Genomic DNA, 26,583 nt, shown 5'->3' with positions numbered 1-26,583 from the left:
TCACAGTTCCGCTGTGTTACGAGAGGGAGTGTGCGCACACGATCTCCATCAGCTGCAGGACCCTCACGCCAGCCACATGACGACTCAGACGACGACACCGATGATGATTAGTCTTCATCTTTCTATCCCTTATCTACTTATGCTTTTATTTTATTTTCAGACTATTAGGATTTATGCTGGGACTTATCTTATTATGCTATGACTTGAGACTATTTATTTTCTGATCTTTATGCGTGTTTGGACTGTCTAACATAGCTAGCAATGCTGACTGATTTGATGAGTTAGACCTTACGACACGATACCCATGATGCAGAATTTTTCTGTCTCGGCGTCATCGATCGACACGATCGACACCAAGGTCACGGTGGCGATCGATGCTCGAGACAGAACGGTACAAAATTTGTTCTCATTGTCTAATATTTATTCATTACTTATGAATTATTCCCTAACCGATCTTGGACTACATAACACTGGGGACAATGTTGTTTAAGTTTGGGGAGTTAGTTACTAACGTTGTGTTTTCACGTTGAGGTTTTATTAAAAAAAAAAAAGAAGAAAGTTTTTAAATAAAAAGTTTTATTGAGCCAAGAAAGGGATTATGATCTTTTACAATTTAATTACTACCCTAACCTCTCTCTAGCACCATCTAGATTTTTTAACTGCATGATGTATTAGATGGAAACACCGCAGTGTATCACATGTTACTCACAACCACACTTATTGAGAATGTCTGGAGAAACCAAAGATGACGTCCAACCTTAATCTACTCTACCTGCTCATTTTGGGGCTTGGTATACATTGGATCAGAATCCTCCTGCAAGTCTGGAAGATATTAAACTTAATGTCCATGCTTCTCCTTACACCTATCTTTAGCATCCATTTTACACACAAAAAAAGATTGAAATGATTTCTTGCTGTTTAGAGGGGTAGGAGTGTCTCCTGCGACACCATTATTCTACTCTAATAGAATGATCACACATTCTTTGGAAGCGAGGAGTAGGAGTGTCTCCTGTGACCCCATTATTCGCCTACAACTTTGCTAGTAAAGAAAATCGTATTCAAAGAAGAGAGAAGAGAGAGGAAAAACTAGAAAGGGTTACATGTAGGTCAAGATACTTTTTTGAGTCGATTCCATGTGTCCCTTGATTGATACTCCCAAGATGCAGCCTACACATTTACTTTATGCAGAAATGAAGTCATTAGAGGGGTATGTCAGCGCTATCAGTAGAATTGTGAGATATATGGTAATGGTGACTAAGCTAGAGTATAGTACATTGAATCATCTAAGGTTAGTAATGATTCATTTCCACCTACCATAATTGCAGAAGTGAGAGTAGTAGTTTTAAATTTTGTGAATCCCTGCTGTTTCTATAAACATTTTTCAGACTATTATCCTATATTTTGTCTGACGACAAGCAAAAAGATAATTCTGGAGGAGTTGATATGCCTTGGATCTTACCCACTTTTACCCATGATTTACATATGTTTTTAGAGTATTTTATGTGCATTTTGGAGTCTTTTAGAGTATCTACAGATTCAGGTATCTATTGGAGTAAAGTGGTGATTTTGGGGCAATTTAGAGGTTTTATGGAAGCATTGCCGAAAACATTAAAGCGGAGTCGATTATTGAAAGAAAAATCGATCAACGCGTCAACATCAACGTCGATTGACGGCGAGCCATCCACGCAGCCAACTTAAAGAAATTACAATTTTTGCCCAGAAGTTCCAAGATTTGCACCATAAGTACATGGTCGCCTATTAGGATATTTATTAGGGTTTGTCATGTTTTACCTAAAGACAGACTTTTAGAGAAATCATTATGGAGAGGCAGACATTTTCTACACTTAGGAAGAGAGCTTGGGAGTGGAGACAGATATCTGAACTTCATAAATGATATCACTCAAATTATCCTAAGGAGTAACTTTACTCTCTCAAATAAGAGGTTCAATCGTAGTACTTAAGGATCAAATCCACAAGGAGCTAGGGAACCAATTAGACTATAGAAATCAAGGTTAAGCTAGGCAAACAGTTTAATAAGCAGTAAATAAATAAGTAAATAAAACAGTAAACAAGATGAACAAGACAATTGTTCAGCTTAGCAGAGAGTTGTTAACAGTAAGGAGAAATAGCTAGATCTAGGGATTTATCAATCAAGAGATTCAAAACTACAATTCAAGGATGCTAAAGGTTTATAGATTCAATTCTAGAACTCGATTTTAATAAGCAAGTAATCCAGCCTTCACATGCAATTGCTAATCAGATGCCTAAGTCTTTGTCCCTGCTGTCGCACGCGAACAAGGAGTGAGCATCGATCAATGCTATTGCCTGAGCGTTGATCGATACTACCTCAGACAAGCATTAACTACCTAATCGATTATATTCAACTAGATTCCTAGACCAACTATCGTATGTGCCTAGGTATCTAATCCAGCAGAGCTCGGGTTCTGTTAATTGATGGTACTTTCGTGCTTCTCAATTGTCGTATGATTCTAGGTTCAAGCAATTAGTCACACTGTCATGCTTTTCTAACCACTCCAGATCCTAGTATTACAAATCACCCTGGTGTAGAGGTCTATAGATAACCTAGCAATCCTAATTGATTATCAGTTTGACATTAAGCTCATGAAATCTCTAAACTTAACAAGAGAATTACTCAGACATGGAAGCAATAATAGAAATCATAGTCTGAATAATAATATAATAGAAATCAACGATAAAACTAATGGAGTTCCAGGAAGACTCTCAAGGAGTTCCTCTCTTCTCTCCTAACTAAGAACAGTGAATAAAATAATGCGTAGCCGTCAACAATGGCTTAGAAATAACACAAATAGAGTTTCTGGTCGTCCAATGGTATTCTAGTAATTTGGAGTTACTTCTGGGCTTCAGTCGATTTTCAAATATGCTCGACCCACATTCTGGGATCCCTACGATTGATATGCACAGTGCTGCATCGATCGACACTCCTTTATGTTCTCGACATCTTCCTCTCGCGAGGCAGACTGACCACTCGTCAGTAAAACAGGAATAACTTCTGTTATAGGATGCTTATTGACTTCAAACCGGTGGCATTGGAAAGCTAACTCGAAGCTATACCTTGTGTCAAAATATGAGCTCAATCTAACGGTGGGAAGGTATCCATCCATAGCTAAATATTTGACGCATCTGTGCAGTCCTACACTCAAAAGACTCCAAAAGACTATCAGCAAATTTCTCCAGAACGTACATGAACCTGTAAATACTCTAAATAGACTCTATATAGTAGTAAATATGTATTAAAATACTTATAGACCATGGTTAAAAGTGGGTAAAATCCATAGTCTATCAACTCCCCTAGACTTACCCTTTTGCTTGTCCTCAAGCAAAACAAACAGGCAGTCTCTCTGAAAGAAGTTTGAAAACAGCAGGGACTCACATGATTTAAAACTTAAAATCATCACCTCTACAATATTGCAATCCACATCTAAGAAGTCCTAATCACAAAAGCACATTATACCATATCCTAGCTTAGTAACCAGATTCACCTAGCCAACAACTTAGCAAATCCTGTCCGACATTCCCCTCTACCAACCTCATTTCTTAACATAAATAAAAGTGCAGACTTTACCTTGGGAGTATCGATCACAGGATGCAAGGATTTTCAAACAAGTATCTGGTTCTGCAGATAAAACTTAGTTCATATCTTTTCTTTCTACTAATTTCTCTCTTTAGTCAAAGTCTGCTTCTATTGGAAGATCATTGACCAAGATTGGACATGCTTCCATGAATCAAAACTTAATGGTGGTTGCCACCAAGTCCTGTTCACTTCTTTTTAACCTATATCCAAGAATTCATTTCAATCGAACCTTGATGATTGCTGCCACCAAGTACCGTTCGAATTCTTTTTGTTGGAATCCTTATGAAGCAAGCCTTAATGGTTGTAGCCACCAAGTCATGTTCGGATTCCACCTAACTAACACATATATATATATATATATATAATTTATATTTTTCTTTCTTTTCTTTTTCTTTTTTTTTCTTTCTTTTTCGTTTTTTTTTTTTTTTTTTTGAAAATAAATATCTCTCTACCTATAAATCTAGGGTCGAAATAGAGAGAGAAAATATGGTAAATCTACACAAGGCTTTACCTTCCAGACTTGTTTGAAGAATCTGATCCCATGTATACCAAGCCCCAAGACAAGCAGTTGTGTCAGGTTTAGTGTTGGAGGTCAGCGTTGGTTCCTTCAAACAATCTCAGCAAGTGTGAATAGTTGACAGGTTGATCCACTTTAGTATCTTTAGTACTATCTGCAATCAATAAGTCTAGAATGGTGCTAAAGAGTGGTTAGATAACAAGTAAAAATCTAATAAGTTCATTATCCTCTTCTTGACTCAATAAAACTCTTTTGAAAACATTTTAATAAGATTCATGAACACACTAATATCAGTAAACATCCTCCCAGACTTAAATTACATTATCCCTAGTGTATATCTAGTCGGAGTTATAGTAATAACATAAACATAAGTATATAATTTAACAAGAAAGAACGATAACCTGCTCGCTGATGTCAGTGTCGATCGACACAATGAAGTGACAATCGATCGTTGTTGATGAAGTGCCGTCGACTGATAGCGACGTGGTCTCATTGGTCCATAGCTAGAGCAATCACTCGACACAATGAAGAGACAATCAATCGATGGATCTGAAGTTATGTAGATCGATATCTAGCTGGTCTCATCGGTCGATATGCTGACGAATCGTCTACTCGGATCTTTTTTTTTTTAAATAGCTAACTAAACCACAATATTAGTAGAACCTCCCCCAGACTTAAACAACACTGTGACCAGTGTTATACAGTCTAATATTGGTGGGGAAATAAATCATAAGGACAATATTAAACAAGGAAAAACGGTATACCTGACTTGGATGTGAGTGTCAACCAATACAGTTAAGTGGCGATCGATACTCTTGATGCTTTGTCGATCGATGGTAGCTAGTCATCGTCGATTCCTGTGTAAATTCATCTTCCTTGGTTCTTTTTTTTTTTTAATCTGAAATCAATGAAAAACAAAAATCAGTAATAAATGAAAATAAAATAAATTGAAAACAAACCTAACAGTGGGTTGCCTCCCACTCAGCGCTTATTTTTAGTCATTAGCTTGACTTTTGGAGATCTGATTTAGTCCGGATGAGAATGCGAACTTGCTCCAAAACAAGTCTCAATGTCCAATCTCTGAAGCTTTATCATTCTTGTGTGAAAGCCTCCTCCATAGACTCATCTCCTTTGTCTATCATCTCAGGAATAAGGAGTACTCTTAGCTTTGCAAAAGGCTGTGAGAAGCATCTGCTGCGCAATCTGGATTTCCTGACACCATCTGAGAAGTAAGGAATCAATGATAACTGAGAATCTCCCTTGATCCTTTTTCTCTTCTTCCAATTCCTCTTCTTCTTTCCCTCAGACTTGTCTGATCTCATGATGGTTCCTCCATCAAAAAGATTTCCATACACATTGAACTCCTTCTGTTCTGATACGTGTCCAGTGTCGATCGATGGTGAAGTGATACTGTCGATCGATGTTATCTGGTTGGTGTCATTCGATACTGATTATGTTGGACCTTTGTCAAAGTAACCTCTATATCTCAATCCACTCTGAGAAACTAATGCATGCTGATGATCATCCAATACCCCAATGTAGGAACCTGGTTGAACACTTCTATCTGGTGGAATAGGAGATTCGTCTTCAAAAACAAAGCGAGGAACCACAAACTTCACTGGATCATGTATCCTTTTCACTTTTTTGTGAATCCCAACAGCTTCACAAGGTCTTTGATGTTTAGGGACAGAAAGATGTGAGGTCTCAGACTTGTACACTCTCTCCTCAATTGGTTCCATCTCAACAGTGTATCCTGGCAGCTTATCCAAACATGTGTGTCGATCGATACAATCCGGTAGGTGTCGATCGTCATCAAGCTTCTGCCTAAGCCATTCTTCCAACTCCAAGAAGTCTTCTAGAGTGACTCTGTCGACATCTGATTCATCTGTTCTCTCCTGTGTTGAGTCTGCAATGTTTTGTGGACAACTCGAACTTTCAGGAATATGTGTCAATCGGTAACAGGAGTGTCTGTCGATCGACGCTGGAATGGTGTTGTCTGTTGGGGTCGAAAACGGTTGCGACGAAGTTAACGTCCAAATCCCCAAAAGAAAACGTAGAAACCTTATTCGACAAATACTTTTTCGAAATAGATTCTTCTTTACGAAAATCTTTGCGGAGGAAACGCGAGTCATCGGACAAGAGCTCGAAAAGGGTCGCTACGCAGCGACCGAGCGTTTGTAGCGACCGAGCGGAACCGAAGTTCGGTCGCTACGTAGCGACCGAGCGCTCTTCCAAAACGTCGATACGACATTAGTCCATGCATTCTCGTCTACCCTTCGATGCTATCTCCCGGAGACCGTAGCAAACCCATTTCATGTTCCTCGCCATTCTAAGTTATCGATCAAGGTTTACCATAAAAACCGCGGAAAGTTTGTTCTTTATCGAAAGAAGCCGTAATAAACGCTTCGAGTCAGAAGACGGCCCAAAAGGACCTAAGACATGGCTTGAGGCCCGACTTATGATTTCTTAACCAACAGCCCGTGAGACGCATAGCGGTTTATGCTTGGTTCGCAAGGAAAGATAAATGTCAAGTTTCCGCAGATAAATACAAAACTTTGAAGATAATTACGAAGATCGGAAAAAAATGGAATATCTCCATTTTTATGCTATGGCGGCTTAAGGACAGAAGAGGAAAAGCGTAAACCGACCTTGGAGCCAGTATATAAGGAGTCCTAGGCGAGAGGCATGGGGGAGGACTTTTCTCAGAGCAAACTTAGCACTTAGAGCAATTAGGCAACTTTCAGTTTTTGTTATTTCGAGCTGCGACTCAACTAGGTTTTGCAGTCTTAGGTTGTTAGAACTAGGAATCTCGCCGACAGCTCTCGTAGCTAAGGCTTCTACCTTATTGTAACGCTCATACGCGGATTCGGAATAAAACTCCTTTTGCTCTCTTTTACGATTTCTTATTTCTTTTCGTCTTTAATTGCGTGTTCTGATTGCTTGACGTGTAGTTTAACAGATATCCGGGACCTCTGGGAAATTAGGGTTTTCCTAACTTTCCTAATTTAAACGGAAATCGACAGTGTGAATTTCGGTTCCCACACTATCGATCATTGATGAGGATGTGATGTCGATCGTTTCGGGAGACTGAATGTCGATCGATGCTAATGCTAGTTGTGCAGGCTCGCGATATGTATCAGTTGTAAGTGCTGGATCCTCAAACACATCTATGCAGGAAATAAAACTTCTCACCTTTCTTCTTCTCCACGGGATCATAGAAGACAGTTTCATCAACATTAGTCAAGCACATCCTATTCTTCTTAAGATCACAAACTGCTCCCACTGTAGCCATGAAGACTCTTCCAAAAAGAAGAGAAGATATCTGGCCAGATTTGCTCTTCACGACGTGAAAGTCCACTGGGATACTGCAGTCTCCTATCTCTACCTTGACATTCTTGATCATGCCTGTTGAGTTTGCCTTGGAGTTATCCACGAAAGTGAAACTATCCTGAGAAGGCTCCATCTTCAATCCTAATAAATCAGCAGTGTCTATAGCCATGATACTTACTACAGATCCAGTATCGCAGAGGGCGTTTGGCAAGGTGTGATCATGTATACAGCATGGAATCAAGAACTTTCCAGGATCTTGTTCCTTCTTCAGAGTACTCTTAGGCTTACGCCGGACCTTGTTGAATAACATCTCAATGTCCTTATCCGTCTCTCTGCTCTCTCTGAAAAAATTACAAAGTCTGTACTTATAATATGCATCCTCGAAAGACATATCCTTAGGAACTCTCTTCACCCTCTTGTGAAATCCATCAAGTTCCACTTTGTTAACTTCTCTCCTGAGGTATTTGGGAATAAAAACTTTCGTAGATTTGACTCTTTTCTCACTTTGAACTCCTTCTTTTGTTTCCTGCTTTTCCATCGGAGGTTCGTATCCATCCCATTGGCGTTGATCAATCTCAACGAGAGAAGTTGCAGCTAGTGTTGATTGCTCTTGCTCTGGTGCTTCTGCAGATTACTGACTTATCTTCTCTGTTGTCTCTAAGCAAACTAGTGTCTGAGATGGATTTCTAGTTGCATTCAAGCGGTGTGCATCAAGATCTGGTAAACGCACTTGATATGGCGTGGATGGATGATCAGTACTCGGCTGCTCTTGTCGATCGATGCAACCATGTTGCTGTCGATCGATTCTTTCTTGTTGTTTTCGATCGATGCGCTCATGTTGTTGTAGATCGACTTCCTTTAATTTAACTCGAGCTCGGGTGGGAGGATGTGGGTGTCGAGCGGCGAAGTCGGAGTGGCTCTGAATTCAAACAATCTTGTCTGATCCCAAAAGTGGTGTCGATCGATGCTTGTCTGATGGTGTCGGTCGACGCTCAAGTGATGATGTCGATCGATGCTCAGTCGTTGGTGTCGGTGGACACCAATACGAGCTGCCTACAGACATAGAACTTTCGACTAGAAAAGCATCTTCTTCCAGCTTCTCCTGCTCAAGTACTTCCCCAAATCCATTATCTAAGATGTCATGAACCCTGTGTCTTTCAACTTCCACTGCATTCTCTTTAATCAGAGCTTCTTGCTTCCTAACAGCTTCTGTAGTCTGAGAAGCTTGTGTGTATAGCATCTTAACACGGGTATCTAAGGTTTCTAATCTTCCATTCAGCACTTTGTAGAGAAAATCCAAATGCAGATTCATATCCTCAGTCATCTCCAGCTGATCTTTCAAGAGCTCCTCCAGCTTAAATTCCATCTCATCTAAACGGTGCTGATCCTCATCCTGGTATACAGCTTGCTCCACCAATGAGACTTCATGTATAGAACCAGTCTCAGCCTCAACGATCTTGTTCTCATCCTTTGCAGCTGAATTCATCCTGTGCATATCTAGATTTTTGACACTGTTGCTAGATGCCAAGTTCTCAATCAATCTCTTAGCTTCCTCTGGGTTCTTGTCTCAAAGTTTCCTTCGCTTTCAGTATCCAGCATAACACGATATTGCACATCAATTCCCTTGTAGAACTTCTTCAACAGTTGAACCTCCGTAAAACCATGATGTGGATAGTCCCTTTGGTATCTCATGAACCTCTCCAAAGAGCTTTTGAAAGCTTCTGTAGGTCCTTGGGATAATATCCAAATTTTATCTCTTATCTCTTGAGCTCGTGCTTCACCAAAGAATTCACGCAGGAATGCGTTCTGGATGTCGGTCCAGGATGTAAGAGATCCTGGTGGTAGCTGCTTAAGCCAACGGGAAGCTTCTCCAACAAGTGAGTATTTGAAGAGCTTGCATAGCATGTAGTCCTCAGGGACTTCATCCATGCGGATAATAGCAATAAGATCCTCGAACCTATCCAGATGGTCCATAGGATGCTCGTGAGATAACCCACAGTAGGGTATCTGTGACACGAGTGTGTAGTACTCCAGCTCGAAATTCTGTGTCTGGATATCTGGTAGACGAATGGCTGATCTGTTGGTGTAGTATTCATCTGGGCGGTTGTAGTCAGCCAGTGTCCTTGGTCGAGCAGCCTCATCTACATGTATAGCAGCTCTTGTAGCATCAGTATCGTGCTCAGGGATTGCAGTCCCCTGAGCATCTAGTTTCTGACCTACTGCATTACACTGATGACCATCAGGGTCATGCAGGTCTCCATTCTCATCCCTCTGTAGCACAAGTGTCGCAATCATGTCTGCTCGCGGTCTGGTATCGATCGATGTTCGAGTTGAACTGTCGATCGTTGCTCTGTGGTAAGTGGCGATCGATGTGGAAGAGTTGGTATCGATCGATGCTGCGCGTTTTTCTTTACGGATCGAGCGTTCCAAACGTGTTGGGTCCGAGAAGAAAAGCAATTCTTCCTTGCTGCTTCTGGTACTGATAGGCATGTACCTGAAAAACAAGAAAAAAAATTTCGTAAGTAACTTAAAACAGAAACTAAAACCTAAACTAAACCTATTAATCAAGTCTAATGGCGATCAAAGCTCCCCGACAACGGCGCCAAATTTGATATCACTCAAATTACCCTAAGGAGTGACTTTACTCTCTCAAATAAGAGGTTCAATCGTAGTACTTAGGGATCGAATCCACAATGAGCTAGGGAACCAATTAGACTATAGAAATCAAGGTTAAGCTAGGCAAACAGTTTAATAACCAGTAAATCAATAAGTAAATAAAGAAGTAAACAAGATGAACAAGACAATTGTTCAGCTTGGCAGAGAGTTGTTAACAGTAAGGAGAAATAGCTAGATCTAGGGATTTATCAATCAAGAGATTCAAAACTACAATTCAAGGATGCTAAAGGTTTATAGATTCAATTCTAGAACTCGGTTTTAATAAGCAAGTAATCAAGCCTTCACATGCAATTACTAATCAGATGCCTAAGTCTTTGTCCCGGCTGTCGCACGCGAACAAGGAGTGAGCATCGATCGATGCTATGGCCTGAGCGTCGATCGATACTACCTCAGACAATCATTAACGACCTAATCGATTATGTTCAACTAGATTCCTAGACCAACTATCGTATGCGCCTAGGTATCTAATCCAGTAGAGCTCGGGTTCCGTTAATTGATGGTACTTTCGTGCCACTCAATTGTCCTATGATTCTAGGTTCAAACAATTAGTCACACTGTCGTGCTTTTCTAACTACTCCAGATCCTAGTATTACAAATCACCTTGGTGTAGAGGTCTATAGATAACCTAGTAATCCTAATTGATTATCAGTTTGACATTAAGCTCATGAAATCCCTAAACCTAACAAGAGAATTACTCAGACATGGAAGCAATAATAGAAATCATAGTCTGAATAATAATATAATAGAAATCAACGATAAAACCAATGGAGTTCCAAGAGGACTCTCAAGGAGTTCCTCTCTTCTCTCCTAACTAAGAACAATGAATAAAATAATGCGTAGCCGTCAACAATAGCTTAGAAATAACATAAATAGGGTTTCTGGTCGTCCAAGGGTATTCTGGTAATTTGGAGTTACTTCTGGGCTTCAGTCAATTTTCAAATATGCTCGGCCCACATTCTGGGATCCCTGTCGATCGATATGCACAGTGCTGCATCGATCGACACTCCTTTATGTCTCGACAGCTTCCTCTCGCGAGGCAGACTGACCACTCGTCAGTAAAACAGGAATAACTTCTGCTATAGGATGCTGATTGACCTCAAACTGGTAGCATTTGAAAGCTAACTCGAAGCTCTACTTTGTGTCCAAAAATGAGCTCAATATAACGGTGGAAAGGTATCCATCCATAACTAAACATCTGACGCGTCTGTGCAGTCCTGCATTCAAAAGACTCCAAAATCACCATATTTCTCCAGAACGTACATGAACCTTAAATACTCTAAATTGACTCTATATAGTATTAAATATATATTAAAACAGTTATACACCATGGCTAAAAGTGGTTAAAATCCATGGTCTATCAATAAACAGAGAAGATCTTAAACTCTCTTATTTTGTTACTCTACTTTGTTTGCTTTTCATATTTATATCATAGAGTATTATCCAGACTATCATAATGTTTCTCATGAAAATGTCTGAGTAGTCTTACTGTTAGATTTAGGGTTCTTCAAAGGTTGATCTATGTACTGCTGAAATGAATATTAATTAGGAAATTAAATAGTGCTTCATTTACTGCTTTAATCATAACCTTTAATCGTAACCGTTTAGCATTACTTTGAAAACTACAAATCTATTGTGTAATCCTAAAGTCTGTGTGGATTTGATCCCTAAGTACTACAACTGAACCTCTTATTTGAAAGAGTAAAAATCACTCTTTAGGATAATTTAACTGATATCAGAGATCTACAGCCTCAACTGATGGAGATCTCGGTGTCATCGAGTCCAATCATCTGAACAATTACCTCCCACGGTCTCGTCGTTGGAATCGAAAACTACAAAACCACAAGAAAGAGAATTAAAAAAACGCATATGAACGACATCAAGAAACGAGAAAAAAAAATAGAACGAGCAGAATAAGGAAACATGCAAAAAATAGTTGAACAAGATTGGGACCTTTCAAAAGCTGTCAAAAATGGCAGAAATAAAGATTAAAACGGAAAACTGTAATGACCCACCTCCACTATCCCCACTATCTCCACTATCTCCACCATCCCCACCACACCCACCATCTCCACCATCCCCAACTTCTTTAAAGAGAAAGAGAGAGAGAGGGAGGGAGAGAGAGAGAGAGAGAAAGAGAGAGAAAGCTCACCTGAGCTCGTCGCCGGAGCAACCGTGTGCCGTGATCACGTTCAGCTTGCCACCACCGATAAACGCCCTAGGTAACCGCCGGAAACCGCATTCCTTAAGCTCATTTTCGTTTCCGTTTAGTAAATCACCTATAACTTCATAACCATTGATCATCTCGTACATCCAAGGCCATCATCGTGTTCCTCTCGTCGAGACGAAGCCGTAGACACCAACCACGCCTCAAACGGAGCCCGGACGAAGCCGCACGCGCCTCCCGAAGATTCGCCTCGGCGCGCGCGTGAAACACACGCGCCACCGCCGTCCGCCGGAGCCACCGCGAGTTCCGGCCACGCGCCGCCGTCTCCGACCAACGTTCGCCGGAGCCGCCGTGACCGACCACCGTCCGTCCGCCGCCGAGAAGCCGCCGCCGCGTCGCCGCCTCGCCGCCGTCGCCGCCGTTGATTTTCCGGTAAGCCGCCGCCGTCGCCGCCGGCGACCGACACCGGTGACTCGCCGGTGACTCGCCAACTCGGCCGAGTCAACCCGGTGAGTCAACTCGGTGACTCGGTCAACCGGTGGTTTGACCGGTTTAAATCGATTTCGATTCTGTTTGATTAAACCGGTCGGTTAAAATTAATTGGAAATCGGTTAGGGAAAACCGGATTAATTAATTAATTAATTAATTAATTAAATAATTAATTAAATTATTAATCTTTGACCAGCAGGTTGACTTTCCCGTAAATACCCGTTTTAAACCGTTCGAAAGGCGTTCTGACTCGAAATTTCGATCTGATTTCAGATTTGGAGTCCATTTGAGCAGCTGGAGTTCATAGATACCACCTCTTATTGTTGCTAAGGTGAGGGTCTATTCCCGAACTCCTCTTATTCGGCTTAGGACCTCGAATAAGTATAATTTATTTCTAATGTGTTCCGTCTGTGTGAAATCGAGTCTGTCATTGCTTGTTTAGTTTTAGGTTCTTTGCATAAACCGGAACTAGGGGGTTAGAGGATTCAACATTGATTGTTTCACTTAATGTAAATTCTTAGCTAGGATTGTTTTTGTTTGGAGACGGATACAGAGTCGGACTGCTGTATGCCGGATTGTATGGAGGTCACGGCCAACTTTAGTCGACCGGTTGAGCCGTAGACTGGAAGTGTCGATAAATCGTCTACGGGCGTGTGTTACCGAGCACTTTTTCGGTGTGTGTATGAACCGAGCACCTTTTCGGTAGTGTTTTGGCCTGTTAGTGGGCGGCGAGTGCGCACCTCGCTTGGACCATTGTTTGTTGCTTGAGTACTTTAGGTACTGTGTTTGACATGCATTAGAATTAAATTATATTTATTCGGAGTGCTATGTTCGGGTCCATGGACTTCGGGGTAGCATCCCATACCTCGCTGAGCGATTCTCCTGTCGCTCACCCCTCATTCTTTCCCCCTTTTAGGTGAGACCGATGAGCAGGAGTGATTATCGGACCGGTGCTATTGGGCTTTTGGGCTTCTATCGCTTTTACCGCTTTTATCTTTATCGGGCCTTTAGGCCTTTGGACTTTTATCGTCTATGTTATTCCTATTTCAGACTTTCGGTTTATATCGTATTTTATATTTCGGATGTTATCGATGTTGGGCTTTTAGGCCTTTTGTTACCGTATTGACTTTTATATTATATGAAGATTATTATTATTTGAGTTGTATTATTATTTTATTTCCGCTTTTATCAATTTATTATATTTTGAAAGTGGCGGGTGTCACATTTTGGTATCAGAGCGGGTTCCGTCCCGGCTCCGACCCGGGATGGCGATTTTTGGAGACCTGGTTTTATTCGGTTTTGACGGTTTTACACGATTTCAAAATATTTTCGGGGATTTGGGAATTTTGAAAATAAAAATAAATAGCACCTTTTCGTTCGATATCACTGCTCCTTAAAATTTTGGTATCCAAAGTTCATATGAGTACGGCTTATCACCCGCAAACAGATGGTCAGTCAGAGAGGACTATTCAGACTTTGGAGGATATGCTCAGAGCTTGTGTTTTAGATTGGGAAGGTAGTTGGGTGAAGTATCTACCTCTAGCCGAGTTTGCCTACAACAACAGCTATCATTCGAGTATTGGGATGGCACCATATGAGGCTCTATATGGTAGGGCTTGTCGCACACCACTTTGTTGGACGGAAGTGGGAGAGCGACGTGAGATAGAACCAGCCATGGTTCAAGAGACAGTCGAACAAGTTGAGATGCTCAAGATGCGGCTTAAGGAAGCCCATGACCGTCAGAAGAGTTATGCAGATAAACGGCGAAGAGATTTGGAGTTTCAGGTTGGCGACCTGGTATACCTAAAAATGAGGACATTTCAGGGAGGATCTAAGACTCGGAAGCTAAAGAAGCTTAAACCGAGATATATGGGACCATATCCTATTTTGGAGCGGATTGGAGCAGTTGCTTACCGACTAGATTTATCAGGAGAGTTATCAGATTTCCATGACGTGTTTCATGTTTCCGTTTTGAGGAAAGTAGTGAGAGAGCCAGAGCTCATTTTGCAGCAACCACCTAGAAACCTTGGCAAAGGGTTACGTGGGTTGTGCCAACCAGTAGAGATATTGGATCGCCAAGTGAAAGCATATCGTGGAATGATGACCATGTTGATCAAGGTGCGTTGGGAGGGAGACGGAATTCAGGAGGATACCTGGGAGTCCGAGCCCCAAATGAGGATTGATTATCCAGAGCTGTTTCGGGGTGTCATTGGAGAGTTTGGTGACGTGAATTCGGGGTCGAATTCCTTGTTAGTGGGGGAGAATTGTAATGACCCACCTCCACTATCCCCACTATCTCCACTATCTCCACCATCCCCACCACACCCACCATCTCCACCATCTCCAACTTCTTTAAAGAGAAAGAGAGAGAGAGGGAGGGAGAGAGAGAGAGAGAGAAGAGAGAGAGAGAAGAGAGAGAGAAGCTCACCTGAGCTCGTCGCCGGAGCAACCGTGTGCCGTGATCACGTTCAGCTTGCCACCACCGATAAACGCCCTAGGTAACCGCCGGAAACCGCATTCCTTAAGCTCATTTTCGTTTCCGTTTAGTAAATCACCCATAACTTCCTAACCATTGATCATCTCGTACATCCAAGGCTATCATCGTGTTCCTCTCGTCGAGACGAAGCCGTAGACACCAACCACGCCTCAAACGGAGCCCGGACGAAGCCGCACGCGCCTCCCGAAGATTCGCCTCGGCGCGCGCGTGAAACACACGCGCCACCGCCGTCCGCCGGAGCCACCGCGAGTTCCGGCCACGCGCCGCCGTCTCCGACCAACGTTCGCCGGAGCCGCCGTGACCGACCACCGTCCGTCCGCCGCCGAGAAGCCGCCACCGCGTCGCCGCCTCGCCGCCGTCGCCGCCGTTGATTTTCCGGTGCCGCCGCCGTCGCCGCCGGCGACCGACACCAGTGACTCGCCGGTGACTCGCCAACTCGGCCGAGTCAACCCGGTGAGTCAACTCGGTGACTCGGTCAACCGGTGGTTTGACCGGTTTAAATCGATTTCGATTCGGTTTGATTAAACCGGTCGGTTAAAATCAATTGGAAATCGGTTAGGGAAAACCAGATTAATTAATTAATTAATTAATTAATTAAATAATTAATTAAATTATTAATCTTTGACCAGCAGGTTGACTTTCCCGTAAATACCCGTTTTAAACCGTTCGAAAGGCGTTCTGACTCGAAATTTCGATCTGATTTCAGATTTGGAGTCCATTTGAGCAGCTGGAGTTCATAGATACCACCTCTTATTGTTGCTAAGGTGAGGGTCTATTCCCGAACTCCTCTTATTCGGCTTAGGACCTCGAATAAGTATAATTTATTTCTAATGTGTTCCGTCTGTGTGAAATCGAGTCTGTCATTGCTTGTTTAGTTTTAGGTTCTTTGCATAAACCGGAACTAGGGGGTTAGAGGATTCAACATTGATTGTTTCACTTAATGTAAATTCTTAGCTAGGATTGTTTTTGTTTGGAGACGGATACAGAGTCGGACTGCTGTATGCCGGATTGTATGGAGGTCACGGCCAACTTTAGTCGACCGGTTGAGCCGTAGACTGGAAGTGTCGATAAATCGTCTACGGGCGTGTGTTACCGAGCACTTTTTCGGTGTGTGTATGAACCGAGCACCTTTTCGGTAGTGTTTTGGCCTGTTAGTGGGCGGCGAGTGCGCACCTCGCTTGGACCATTGTTTGTTGCTTGAGTACTTTAGGTACTGTGTTTGACATGCATTAGAATTAAATTATATTTATTCGGAGTGCTATGTTCGGGTCCATGGACTTCGGGGTAGCATCCCATACCTCGCTGAGCGATTCCCCTGTCGCTCACCCCTCATTCTTTCCCCCTTTTAGGTGAGACCGATGAGCAGGAGTGATTATCGGACCGGTGCTATTGGGCTTTTGGGCTTCTATCGCTTTTACCGCTTTTATCTTTATCGGGCCTTTAGGCCTTTGGACTTTTATCGTCTATGTTATTCCTATTTCAGACTTTCGGTTTATATCGTATTTTATATTTCGGATGTTATCGATGTTGGGCTTTTAGGCCTTTTGTTACCGTATTGACTTTTATATTATATGAAGATTATTATTATTTGAGTTGTATTATTATTTTATTTCCGCTTTTATCAATTTATTATATTTTGAAAGTGGCGGGTGTCACAAAAACAAAACCTGGGTATCGCGGAGGTCTTCGATTTCGGCACTGTTTGTAGGCATTTGTGATTGATCTCGTCTGCCGATGGACCGATGGCTCCATTTTGTTCAGTCTCGAAACCATAGCGGCAAAACCTATGCCGATCTGGAGCTAACTGCCGAATCAGTCGAGAGAGACAACGAGTTCGGGGACTTTTGGAGTTTTAGGTTAAAAGAGTTCTGGGACATTTGGAGTGGAGAGAGAGACAAGAACGGAGTGGAATGTTCGCAGTGGTTTATGGCAAATACAGGTAAGAAGCCAAAGTTATTGGGTCGTCTCCTTCGGGAATCGAGACAGTCTCTCACGTGCAAAGACAAAATGGCATTTTCGTGATATATTCGGCGTTGAAGGGTGCACTACGTCCTTTCAAGAACACTTGCATAGGGTCAAATAGTGGCGCCACTGATTTTCCAAATCTAGATTTCGACCGACCCAAAATCCAAATTATAAACTTTTGCACGACCCGCTCAAACAATTTTTTCTATGTAGAATAGATTTAGTTCATTAAAGCTATTAGTTTATGTTAATAAAAAATATTTTTCTTTTTTAGTTTATTAAAAATATTAGTTGATATAAAATTTATTTTTAGTACTTTTAATTTTTTATATCTATCATATTCTTTGAGATTATGTTTCAGAGGAAAAAATATTTATATATTTTAAAATATTACATATTTTAATACATCACAATTTTTTTTTTAACATTTCCTTTTTATATATGTTTGTTGGAAACCAATTTAACAGAAAATAATTTAAAATTAAAATTTAATTTTGAAAAATTATCTCAAAATATATACATGTTTGAAATCATGTTTTAAAGGGAAGCATATATTTTAAATATTATTTATAAATTTAGTTTTTATGAAATAATATATATATTAATATGGCCACTTTTAAAATTTTATAAATATTGCCTTTTATATATGTGATTTGAAAATTAATATAAACATGAAAACTAAAATATAAAAAGATTAAAAATAACAAAGATTATCAAAAAGAAAGAAATATTAATAATGGTATTAGTTATAATTGTTGTAATTCATTAAAGATATTATTGTAATTAACTATTATAATAACTAATGTGAGTTGCGACAGGAAATAAACTGATTTGTTAAATAATGTTATGGAGATATTCAACAATGAAATATCTCCTAAATAAACCATTACAGAAGTTGAAGTTTGTCTTTTAAAAGGAGGAATTGATCGCTTTCTTTTATATAACTGAATTATTAGACGGTCAAGTTTAGTCTTTGTTAACATTTTGAATAGTTTATTGCGGAGTTGATTACACGTATGTATAAACTAAATATAGATGTTATGTACTACAATACGTCATCGTTAGTTTTAATATCTATATATATATATATATAAATAAGAGTTTTCTTCGCTCCTATGCCATTCACATATGATGTCACGTCAGAAAATCGAAGGCTGTCGTCGCGCCACGTGTCTATGCATTCAAAACACATCACTTTGTTAAATGAATATATCTCTTCGCATTTTCATACATACAAGTAGTATGTAACTGACACTTTAATGCACATCAATAAGCGCTTATATGTATATAGAGAGATCCATCGCAGCCACTATATATCCTGACAATACTCTAAGATCTTTTTAAAACAACTTTTAGTTATGGTCAAGAGAAAAAACAGAGGACAGGCTGGACTTGCAGGTAGATAGTGGAGTATCATAAGACGTCGTCATCCTTGCTCAGTCACGAGCGCATCTAACATTACCGACGGCGCCTGACATCGGGTTCGTTCTGCTTATGCATCTTTAAAACATCCAAAAGTTATTTTTTTTGGATCATTGAAAAGTATTCTTATTCAGAGATTATATGTTTGTTAGTATTGATTGTATAGGATGTTTAGGCATATATATTAAACACGTATGTTTACAGATACAAAATAGTACTTGATTTATGTTACATATTGTAATAGTGGATTAGACTAAAAAGAAAAAAATGTGTTTATAATAAGTTTTAGTTTTTAGTTTGAGGGAAAGAAAAATAATAATAATAAATAGATGTAGTGTATTATATGGGGATTATTATGATTTTTTTTTTGACATCGAAAGCTCCATATTTTTTATTACGATGGTTCCAACCAAGTGGTGTCGAGCACCAGCCAAGTTGGGACCTCAGGAAGTACATGGGAAAAACAAAAGCCGCGAGACCGAGCACCTTTCACAAGGCAATCGGCTCGGAGGTTCTTTAAACGTGAAACAAAAGAGATGGAGCAAAATTGAAACATAGAACGAAAGTTAAGAAACTCATCAAACTCAGCCATAAGACTTGGCCATTCTTCTTCTTCCTCAATCAGCCTAACCAGCTGCAAGCAGTCTGATTCAAAAGCCATCGAGACGTGACCGAGAGATAGCGAAGACTTCATAGCCCACAGCAAAGTTTCGAACTCTGCATGTAGGGGAGACAACACACGGTTACTAGCAATTGAACCGAACATTGTGCTCCCGTCTTCATTCTCCATCACGAAACCACCACCGTAACGGGCGTCATCTTCCTTCCATGATGCGTCTATCCTGCAAAAAGGCCTCCGTGGAGGTATGTATTGCGGCTCCGGAATCATCGAGCTCTCATTCACCTCTGGTGCATCCGGGCTAATTTGCGCCACAAACCAGCTAGTCGTTTCTGAGACTGCAGACTGCAACACCTCCAATGGCGAGATGTACTTGTTGCTAAAGACCTTCTCATTTCGAGCTTTCCATAGGAACCAGAGGATCCAAGGGATACGAGCTTTACACTCCTCTGTGCTATGGCGTTTGTGGATCCTATTGAGAACGAAATCGAAGTTTCCGTATATGGAGGAACTCGGGAACTCTCCCGGGTCAGTGGGTAGTGCCGCAAGGGACCAGGTCTGGGTGGCCATATGGCACTCAAATAGCATATGGTTTATAGTCTCTTCATGTTGCCCGCATCTTGGACATGTCCGATCAGGATGGCAGTGCAGGTCAGCCAAACGACTACAGACGGGAACACAGTTCGTCAGGGCTTGCCACATGAAGTGCTTTATTTTTGGCACAGTTTTGCTTGCCCACACCTGTTGAGTTAAACCGGTAATGCTAGGTTCTGAGCAGTATTCTATAGGAAGTTCCTCTGTCAGTCGACACATCTCATCATATCCAGTTTTGACGGAGTACATTCCGGATTTCGTATGAACCCAGCAGTAGTTATCTACCATGAAAGCTTTACTAATCCGTAGGCTATATATTAATGGGATATCTTATGGGACAATCAAAGTTTTCAACAAATCCAAGTTCCAATTCTTGGAGTTGCGATCGACGAGCTCATGGACGAGTAAATTTGGTTTTTGGATTGGGCTTACCCCAGTAGGCGGACGTGGGGGGCTTGTAGGAAGCCATGACTCGTCCCAGACTCTAGTATTATAGCCAGAGCCTATCGCCTTTCTCAGCCCCGACTTCAGGAGGGCTTTTGCTGCCATCAAACTGCGCCATACGTAAGATGGTGAACTTGCTTTCTCGACATCAATCGGATTTGTATTGCGATAATATCTTCCTTTCAGTACTTTAGCCAATAGGGACGTCGGGTATTGTACGAGGCGCCACAGTTGCTTGGCCAGCAGGGCAATGTTGAAATTCTTTAAATCTCGAAATCCCAAACCTCCCTTGTCTTTCGGTACGCAGATTTTATTCCATGTGATCCAGTGTAGGCCGCCATTATTTTGCTTGGTACTCCACCAGAACCGTGCGATTGCAATAGACATTTTTTTAATAATGTCTTGAGGAAGTAGGAAGCATGACATAACATAGGAGGGAAGTGTCTGTGCCACCGATTTGATCAAAACATCCTTTCCGCCTTTTGAAAGTAGTTTTGCAGACCAAGAATTCAGACGATCCATAAGGCGTTCCTGTATAAAAGCAAATAACTGTCTCTTGGAGCCACAAATCTGCTCCGGTAGTCCCAGATAGATGCCCATACCTCCCTCGCGAGATATACCCAGAGCTTCTTTTATTTCAGTTTTGAGTTCCGTAGGGACCTTGCTGCCGAAGAAAACGGAGGATTTGGCAGCGTTTAACTGTTGTCCTGATGCTCTTCCGTATTCACTAATGATTTTCATGATTTCCCGGCATTGTTGAGGTTCTGCTTTACAGAATAAGAGGATGTCATCCGCAAACAGGAGATGCGAGACAGGAGGGCTATCTCTCGCAATTTTTAGGCCTGTGAGTCTGCCCTCTCTTTCTGCTCCATGTATTTGGGATATAAGCGCCTCTGTTAGGATAATGAACAGGAATGGTGAGAGTGGGTCACCCTGTCGGATACCTCTGGTTGGGATTATGTTACCTTTCGGTTCTCCATTGATGAGTACATTGTATGATACTGAAGAAATACATACATGTATCCAGGAGATCCATCACTCACAAAATCCTAGTTTGCGCATAAGTGCTTCTAAGAATGTCCATTCCACCCTATTATAGGCTTTACTCGTATCGGTCTTAATGGCGACAAATTTAGTCTTACAGCTTTGGTTAGTCCGTAGAGCATGAAACACTTCTTGTGCGACTAGGATATTATCTGTGATGAGTCGCTTAGCCACAAAGGCCGATTGGGTCTCCGAAATCAAAGTCGGGAGGAAGCGTTTAAGTCGATTGCTGAGGATCTTCGAAACAATTTTATAGCTTACATTACACAAGCTTATGGGACGGAACTCCGTCCTCTCGCATGGTCTATCTGTCTTTGGGATTAGGCAGATGTTTGTTAGGTTCAGTCCCGCATCCAGTGTCTCTAACGAGAAGAAGTCTTTCACCGTACGGTAGATCTCCCCTGCGGTGATTCCCCAGAATTTTTGATAGAACAAGCTCGTCATCCCATCAGGGCCAGGTGCCTTCTCCGGGTTAATATCGAACATGGCTTTTTTAATTTCCTCATCTGATGGGGCACTAGTAAGCTTCTCATTACACCGTGTAGTAACTTTCTCGGTAACATACCGGAGGGCTTCATCAAAATTTTCGGGGCTTGATGTGGTAAAGAGAACTTGGATGTATTCCGCTGCAACCCGTTCAATATCCTCTTCACACTCAGCCCATCCTCCCTGGGGGTTCTTTAGCTTGGTAAGCCTGTTCCTAGCACATCGCTGTTTCGTTTTGGCGTGGAAAATTTTTGTATTCCTATCTCCTTCCATCAGCCAGTTAGCTCGACTCTTTTGCTTCCAATACAACTCTTCGTCCCGGAAAGCCGCGCAGAGATCCCATTTGAGTTGTAGAATCGCATCATTTGAGATAGCATCATTCAGTTGAGCTTTCTGAAGCTTATCTTTTATCTCTTCAATTCGTACGCTCGAATTCGATGGGTTCAAACGTTTCCAATGCGAGATTGCCTTGCGGCATTTGGCTATCCGCTCATACAGATCGGGCGGGTGCAGATTGCCGGGGTCGTTCCATCCCTGTAGGATCGTTTCTCTAAGGCCATGCTTACCAATCCACCGTTTGTCGAACTTGAAACCGCGTCTGATCCTTCCTTGCTTGGAGAGGAAGCGAGTTAGGATTGGGCGGTGGTCAGAACCCCATAGGCGTAAGTACTCCACATTCATGTGGGAAAAGATATGGTGCCAGTCCTCGTTACCTACGGCTCGATCCAACTTGCATTGTACTTTGCCGGAGCTTCTATTCCCTACCCAAGAGAGTGGGTTTCCTTTTGCTGGAAAATCTATCATCCCACAGTTTGCTAACATTGATTTGAAGGGGATGAACGACGTATCAGGTCTCTTTCTCCCACCTTTTTTCTCATGGTGACCTGTTATATCATTAAAATCGCCCAACATCAACCACAGACCATTTCTAGTAAGACTCATCCCGGTAAGCCTATCCCAAACATGTTCTCGGTATTCAACAACCGGATCACCATAGACAAATGTTACGAACACCTTGTGCCCTTATATGGTAGCCACAATATCAATCATACGATTATTCGAAAAATTATCTCTACTTCGAAAGAATCTAAATAAAAAAGAGCTAGTCCACCACTTCTGCCTTCCGGCTCCACGGTGAACAATTTATTATAACCAAATTCAAACTGAAAGTCTTGCAAAAAATAAAAATTATTTTTTTGTTTCTGAAAGAAAAAGAAAAGAAGGCGTAAAACAGCGGTGCAGCTCGCACATGTGCTGCTTGGTCAGGTACGCGCCAGCGCCCTGACAATTCCACGCGATTGCACTCATATTCTCTTACTGGGTGGTTTCTGGGACACCACCGAACCTGAGAGAGACAGAGAATTCTTGTTTGAAACAGAGCGGAACACCTCATGACGAGGGATTGCACGAGAGGACTGGGCTAAGGGTTTACCTGCTTTGGTCCCTGGTTTCCCTTTGGGAGAGCTTCGGCCTCGAGCCGCATTTAGTTTCTTTGAGTCCTTAGAACCTTTTGCGTCTGGGCTCTTGGGGACCCTCCTCTTTAGCACGCCTTTGGGTTTTGGGTCTTGAGCAGGCACCGTGATTTCCGTATCAAAGTTTTGAGCTGCCGTTTTATCCTTGCGGCTTGTTGTAACATTACTCCTCTTCCTATCCGTCGATTTTTTCCTGCCGTCTTGCGGCTCCTCTTGATCCTCAGCATGTACTGGAGATAGTTGAGTTAGAGCATCTATATGTTCTGCATCCATGTCCGGTGTTTCTCCAAGCAGATCATCTTTATCAATCATTTCATCATCCATTTCCAGACCTTCAAATTCCTTTACAGACTTCTCTAGATTTTCCAAGTCATCTTCAGTCAATACCATTGCCTCCAGAGCCGCCTCATCAACCTTGTCTATCTCCTTATCATTTAGGTCTTTATTCGCTTCCACGCGGGGAGAAGATTTCCTAGGTTCTGGTGCGACATACCTTGCCACGGTTGACTGGATGCGTTCATCGGGTTCACGAATGGAGAGAGGAGCTAGAGTGATGAAAGAATTTCGGGCTTGACGATCTTTTTCTTTTGAAGTAGGGGTCGCCGTGGCTATACCTTTTCCTTTGAGACGTCGGCATTCCATCTGTTCTGCATCTTCCTGTCTAGGAATTTCACCAGCTTCGAGACCATTTAGGTTCTCCGAGATGGTTCTCTGAGAATCCAAGAGGGAGCCAGAGAGACCACTTTCACCAGAAGCTCTTATAGCGGAGTTTCGATGTTCCCCATTGTGGTGTGTTTCTAAGTGGGTGCGGGGTGTCCATTCTCTTTGGTACGAACTCGTATGATTCCTATGGTCCCTTGATCCGTTACGCACTCTGGCATTATGGTTCAAAGAGGAGTTATGTCGTGGCATTGGGCCAGAATCCTGGGGTTCTTGAGGCTGTTCGATCCTATTCCAGACATTCGTACGTCGGCCAGCATCTCTACCCGATTCACAGAGGTAACGATGATCAGAACTCTTTTCCGAGATTCCATAATATGAGTTAGGGTGATCTTTCAGACCATGGTGGGCATGACGTTGTCTCTTTTCCTCTCTCCCTTCTTCCATCCTAAATCTCAGTGGCAGGTTTGATCGTACGTTGCTATCATTGGGGGGCGATCTCGGCCGCTTAGTTCTGTTCTCGTTGGCTCCCCTCGGAGGCTCTAGCTGAAGATTCTTTTCACTGTTGATATTCTGATCGAGACGTTGAAGTCTCCTGTGTTCACGTTCTTTCTCTTTCAGTAACGGACACGAGTTCTCATCATGAGAGATATGTTTACAGTTGAAGCAATATCGATGGAGACCGTCATACACAAACGTTACCCTCCCTATATCACCATTGGGAAAACCAACTCTCCTTTCAAATTGTAAGGGGTTATCCACGTTAATGGAAACTTGGATTTTTGCTCGTTTTGAATCCAACGTTAGCTTTTTTCCCAGGTCCTTGGCAATCTCTGAGAAAGTAACATCATTCCAGAAGTGGACTGGAACACCCGTAACACTAATCCAAAAAGGGATTGAGTTAGGGAAGTCCTCCCGTGTAAAGGGTTCCCATCGCTCTAATGCAAAGCTCCATTGATTAAATTGGCATGGCCTCTTGTTTAAAACCGACTGGAGGTCATGTTCGTTCTCAAAGTCGAATTGGAAGCGTCCATTCCCGAGATTAGTTCCTCGGACTCTGCCCTCCACGTTCCAGATTCGTGGCTTTGGGAGCAGATTGATCAAAGCATCAATGCTCCTACTCTTCAGTTGGAAGACACGTCCGATAAGGGTCAGCTTAAACCGCGCTGCCGCCGCCTCTAGGTCACACTCAGGAAGTTTTATGATTTCATCATCTTCAATATCGAGACGGCGCATGGCATGGGATGCGCTGGAGCCGGGTCTATGGTTTCCATGTGTCACGACCAGATCTCTTTGGTTTGACATGGTCAGTCAACAAAACTTAGCAAAGGCTAGAGATCTCTTTGGTTTACCTAAAGGGGAGTAATCCAAAAGACTAAGAGAGTACGGATCTTAGCAAAGGCTAGAAATTATGATTGTAACTTCAAGCAATATTGTAAAACGTGATCAGCACGTAAGGACACAGACTCTTTCGGGGCTCGGGGATTATTATGATTTTGAAACTGAAACAAATATATAGGAAAATTGCACATTTTGGATGCTAGTGCAATTCATATTAACCAGGTTTAGTTTAGAGTGCAATATTATCCTCAAAAAAATATTTAGATAGAAATTATATTTATCCACAAACTAGATAATTTTAGTTTTATAAAAAAATTTAAATTTGTGTACATTAATTATTTACTTAATTTTTTAAAAGTTATGTTTTGAACTTCAGAAATATTATTATCACTATTTTATAAATATATTCTTAATTTTAATATTTAAAGATTAGATGAAATAATTTATAAAAAAAGGTATTCTTTTACTATCAATTTGAGATGTTAATATATTCATATTTTAGATTTACAAAGAATTTTAATTCAAATATCGAAAATTATATATAGTTATTCTATTAACTAACCTGTACTATAGCGTAGTAAAATAATTTTAAAATAATAGTTAGTTTAATATGTATTTTACTGATTTATAATATTTTTGTACAGAATAATATATGGTCGTATAAGTTCCGTTTGTGCATAATATTCTATAGCCAGTTTAAAATTTTATGTAAGTATAAATATATAATCATCAAAGCATACTATTCCTCCGTTTATTTGGTGTGTTTTACATTTTCTTTAATTTGTCTCTAGCAAATTACTGACATAACATAAAGCAAATATAAATCATCAAATATAAAATAAATATAAAAAACAACAAGTACTAATAGTAGCGATGACATTGTCCTAAACAACTGCAAAATATATTTTTAGTGACTAAGATTACTTCAAAGTTAAAACTTTATTTTCCACGGTATTAGATACTCTAACATAAAAAAAGAATTCTGGTAATTAAAAACTCAATCTCATTCTCTTAAGATAATCACACTTACAACCAACTAAACATAGAAGAAAATTTAAACAAAATTATACTACCTCAGTTCCTAAATGTAGGATGTTTTAAAGAATTTTGATGTTTCAATATATAAGATGTTTTCATTTTTCTAGACAACTTTTTACTTTATTAAAAACTGTCTAACCAATCATATTTGATAATCTATTTTGTAATTGGTTGAATAACATTAATTTATAGTTTTAATGATACTTTCTAGA

The 26,583-nt window shown here is 41.1% G+C and overlaps 1 protein-coding gene across 2 annotated transcripts; it reads left to right on the top strand.

Annotated features, from left to right (window-relative positions):
* The first annotated feature begins 12,131 nt into the window (after positions 1-12,131).
* LOC106410210 lies at positions 12,132-16,873 on the top strand. Of its 2 annotated transcripts, none has more exons than XM_048763507.1 (5): positions 12,132-12,355; positions 12,452-12,732; positions 13,063-13,120; positions 13,706-15,287; positions 15,384-16,873. In XM_048763507.1, the coding sequence occupies exons 4-5, from the start codon at positions 14,209-14,211 to the stop codon at positions 15,655-15,657; spliced, it is 1,353 nt and encodes a 450-aa protein (XP_048619464.1). In that variant the 5' UTR covers positions 12,132-12,355; positions 12,452-12,732; positions 13,063-13,120; positions 13,706-14,208; the 3' UTR covers positions 15,658-16,873. The 2 variants fall into 2 exon arrangements, with proteins under 2 accessions (XP_048619464.1, XP_048619465.1); XM_048763508.1 differs by having other exon boundaries at positions 12,989-13,120.
* Positions 16,874-26,583: the final 9,710 nt, after the last annotated feature.

The sequence above is a fragment of the Brassica napus genome, chromosome C7, assembly GCF_020379485.1.
Source record: "Brassica napus cultivar Da-Ae chromosome C7, Da-Ae, whole genome shotgun sequence".
Taxonomy (NCBI): domain Eukaryota; kingdom Viridiplantae; phylum Streptophyta; class Magnoliopsida; order Brassicales; family Brassicaceae; genus Brassica; species Brassica napus.
This window is presented reverse-complemented; position numbering and strand designations above follow the sequence as displayed.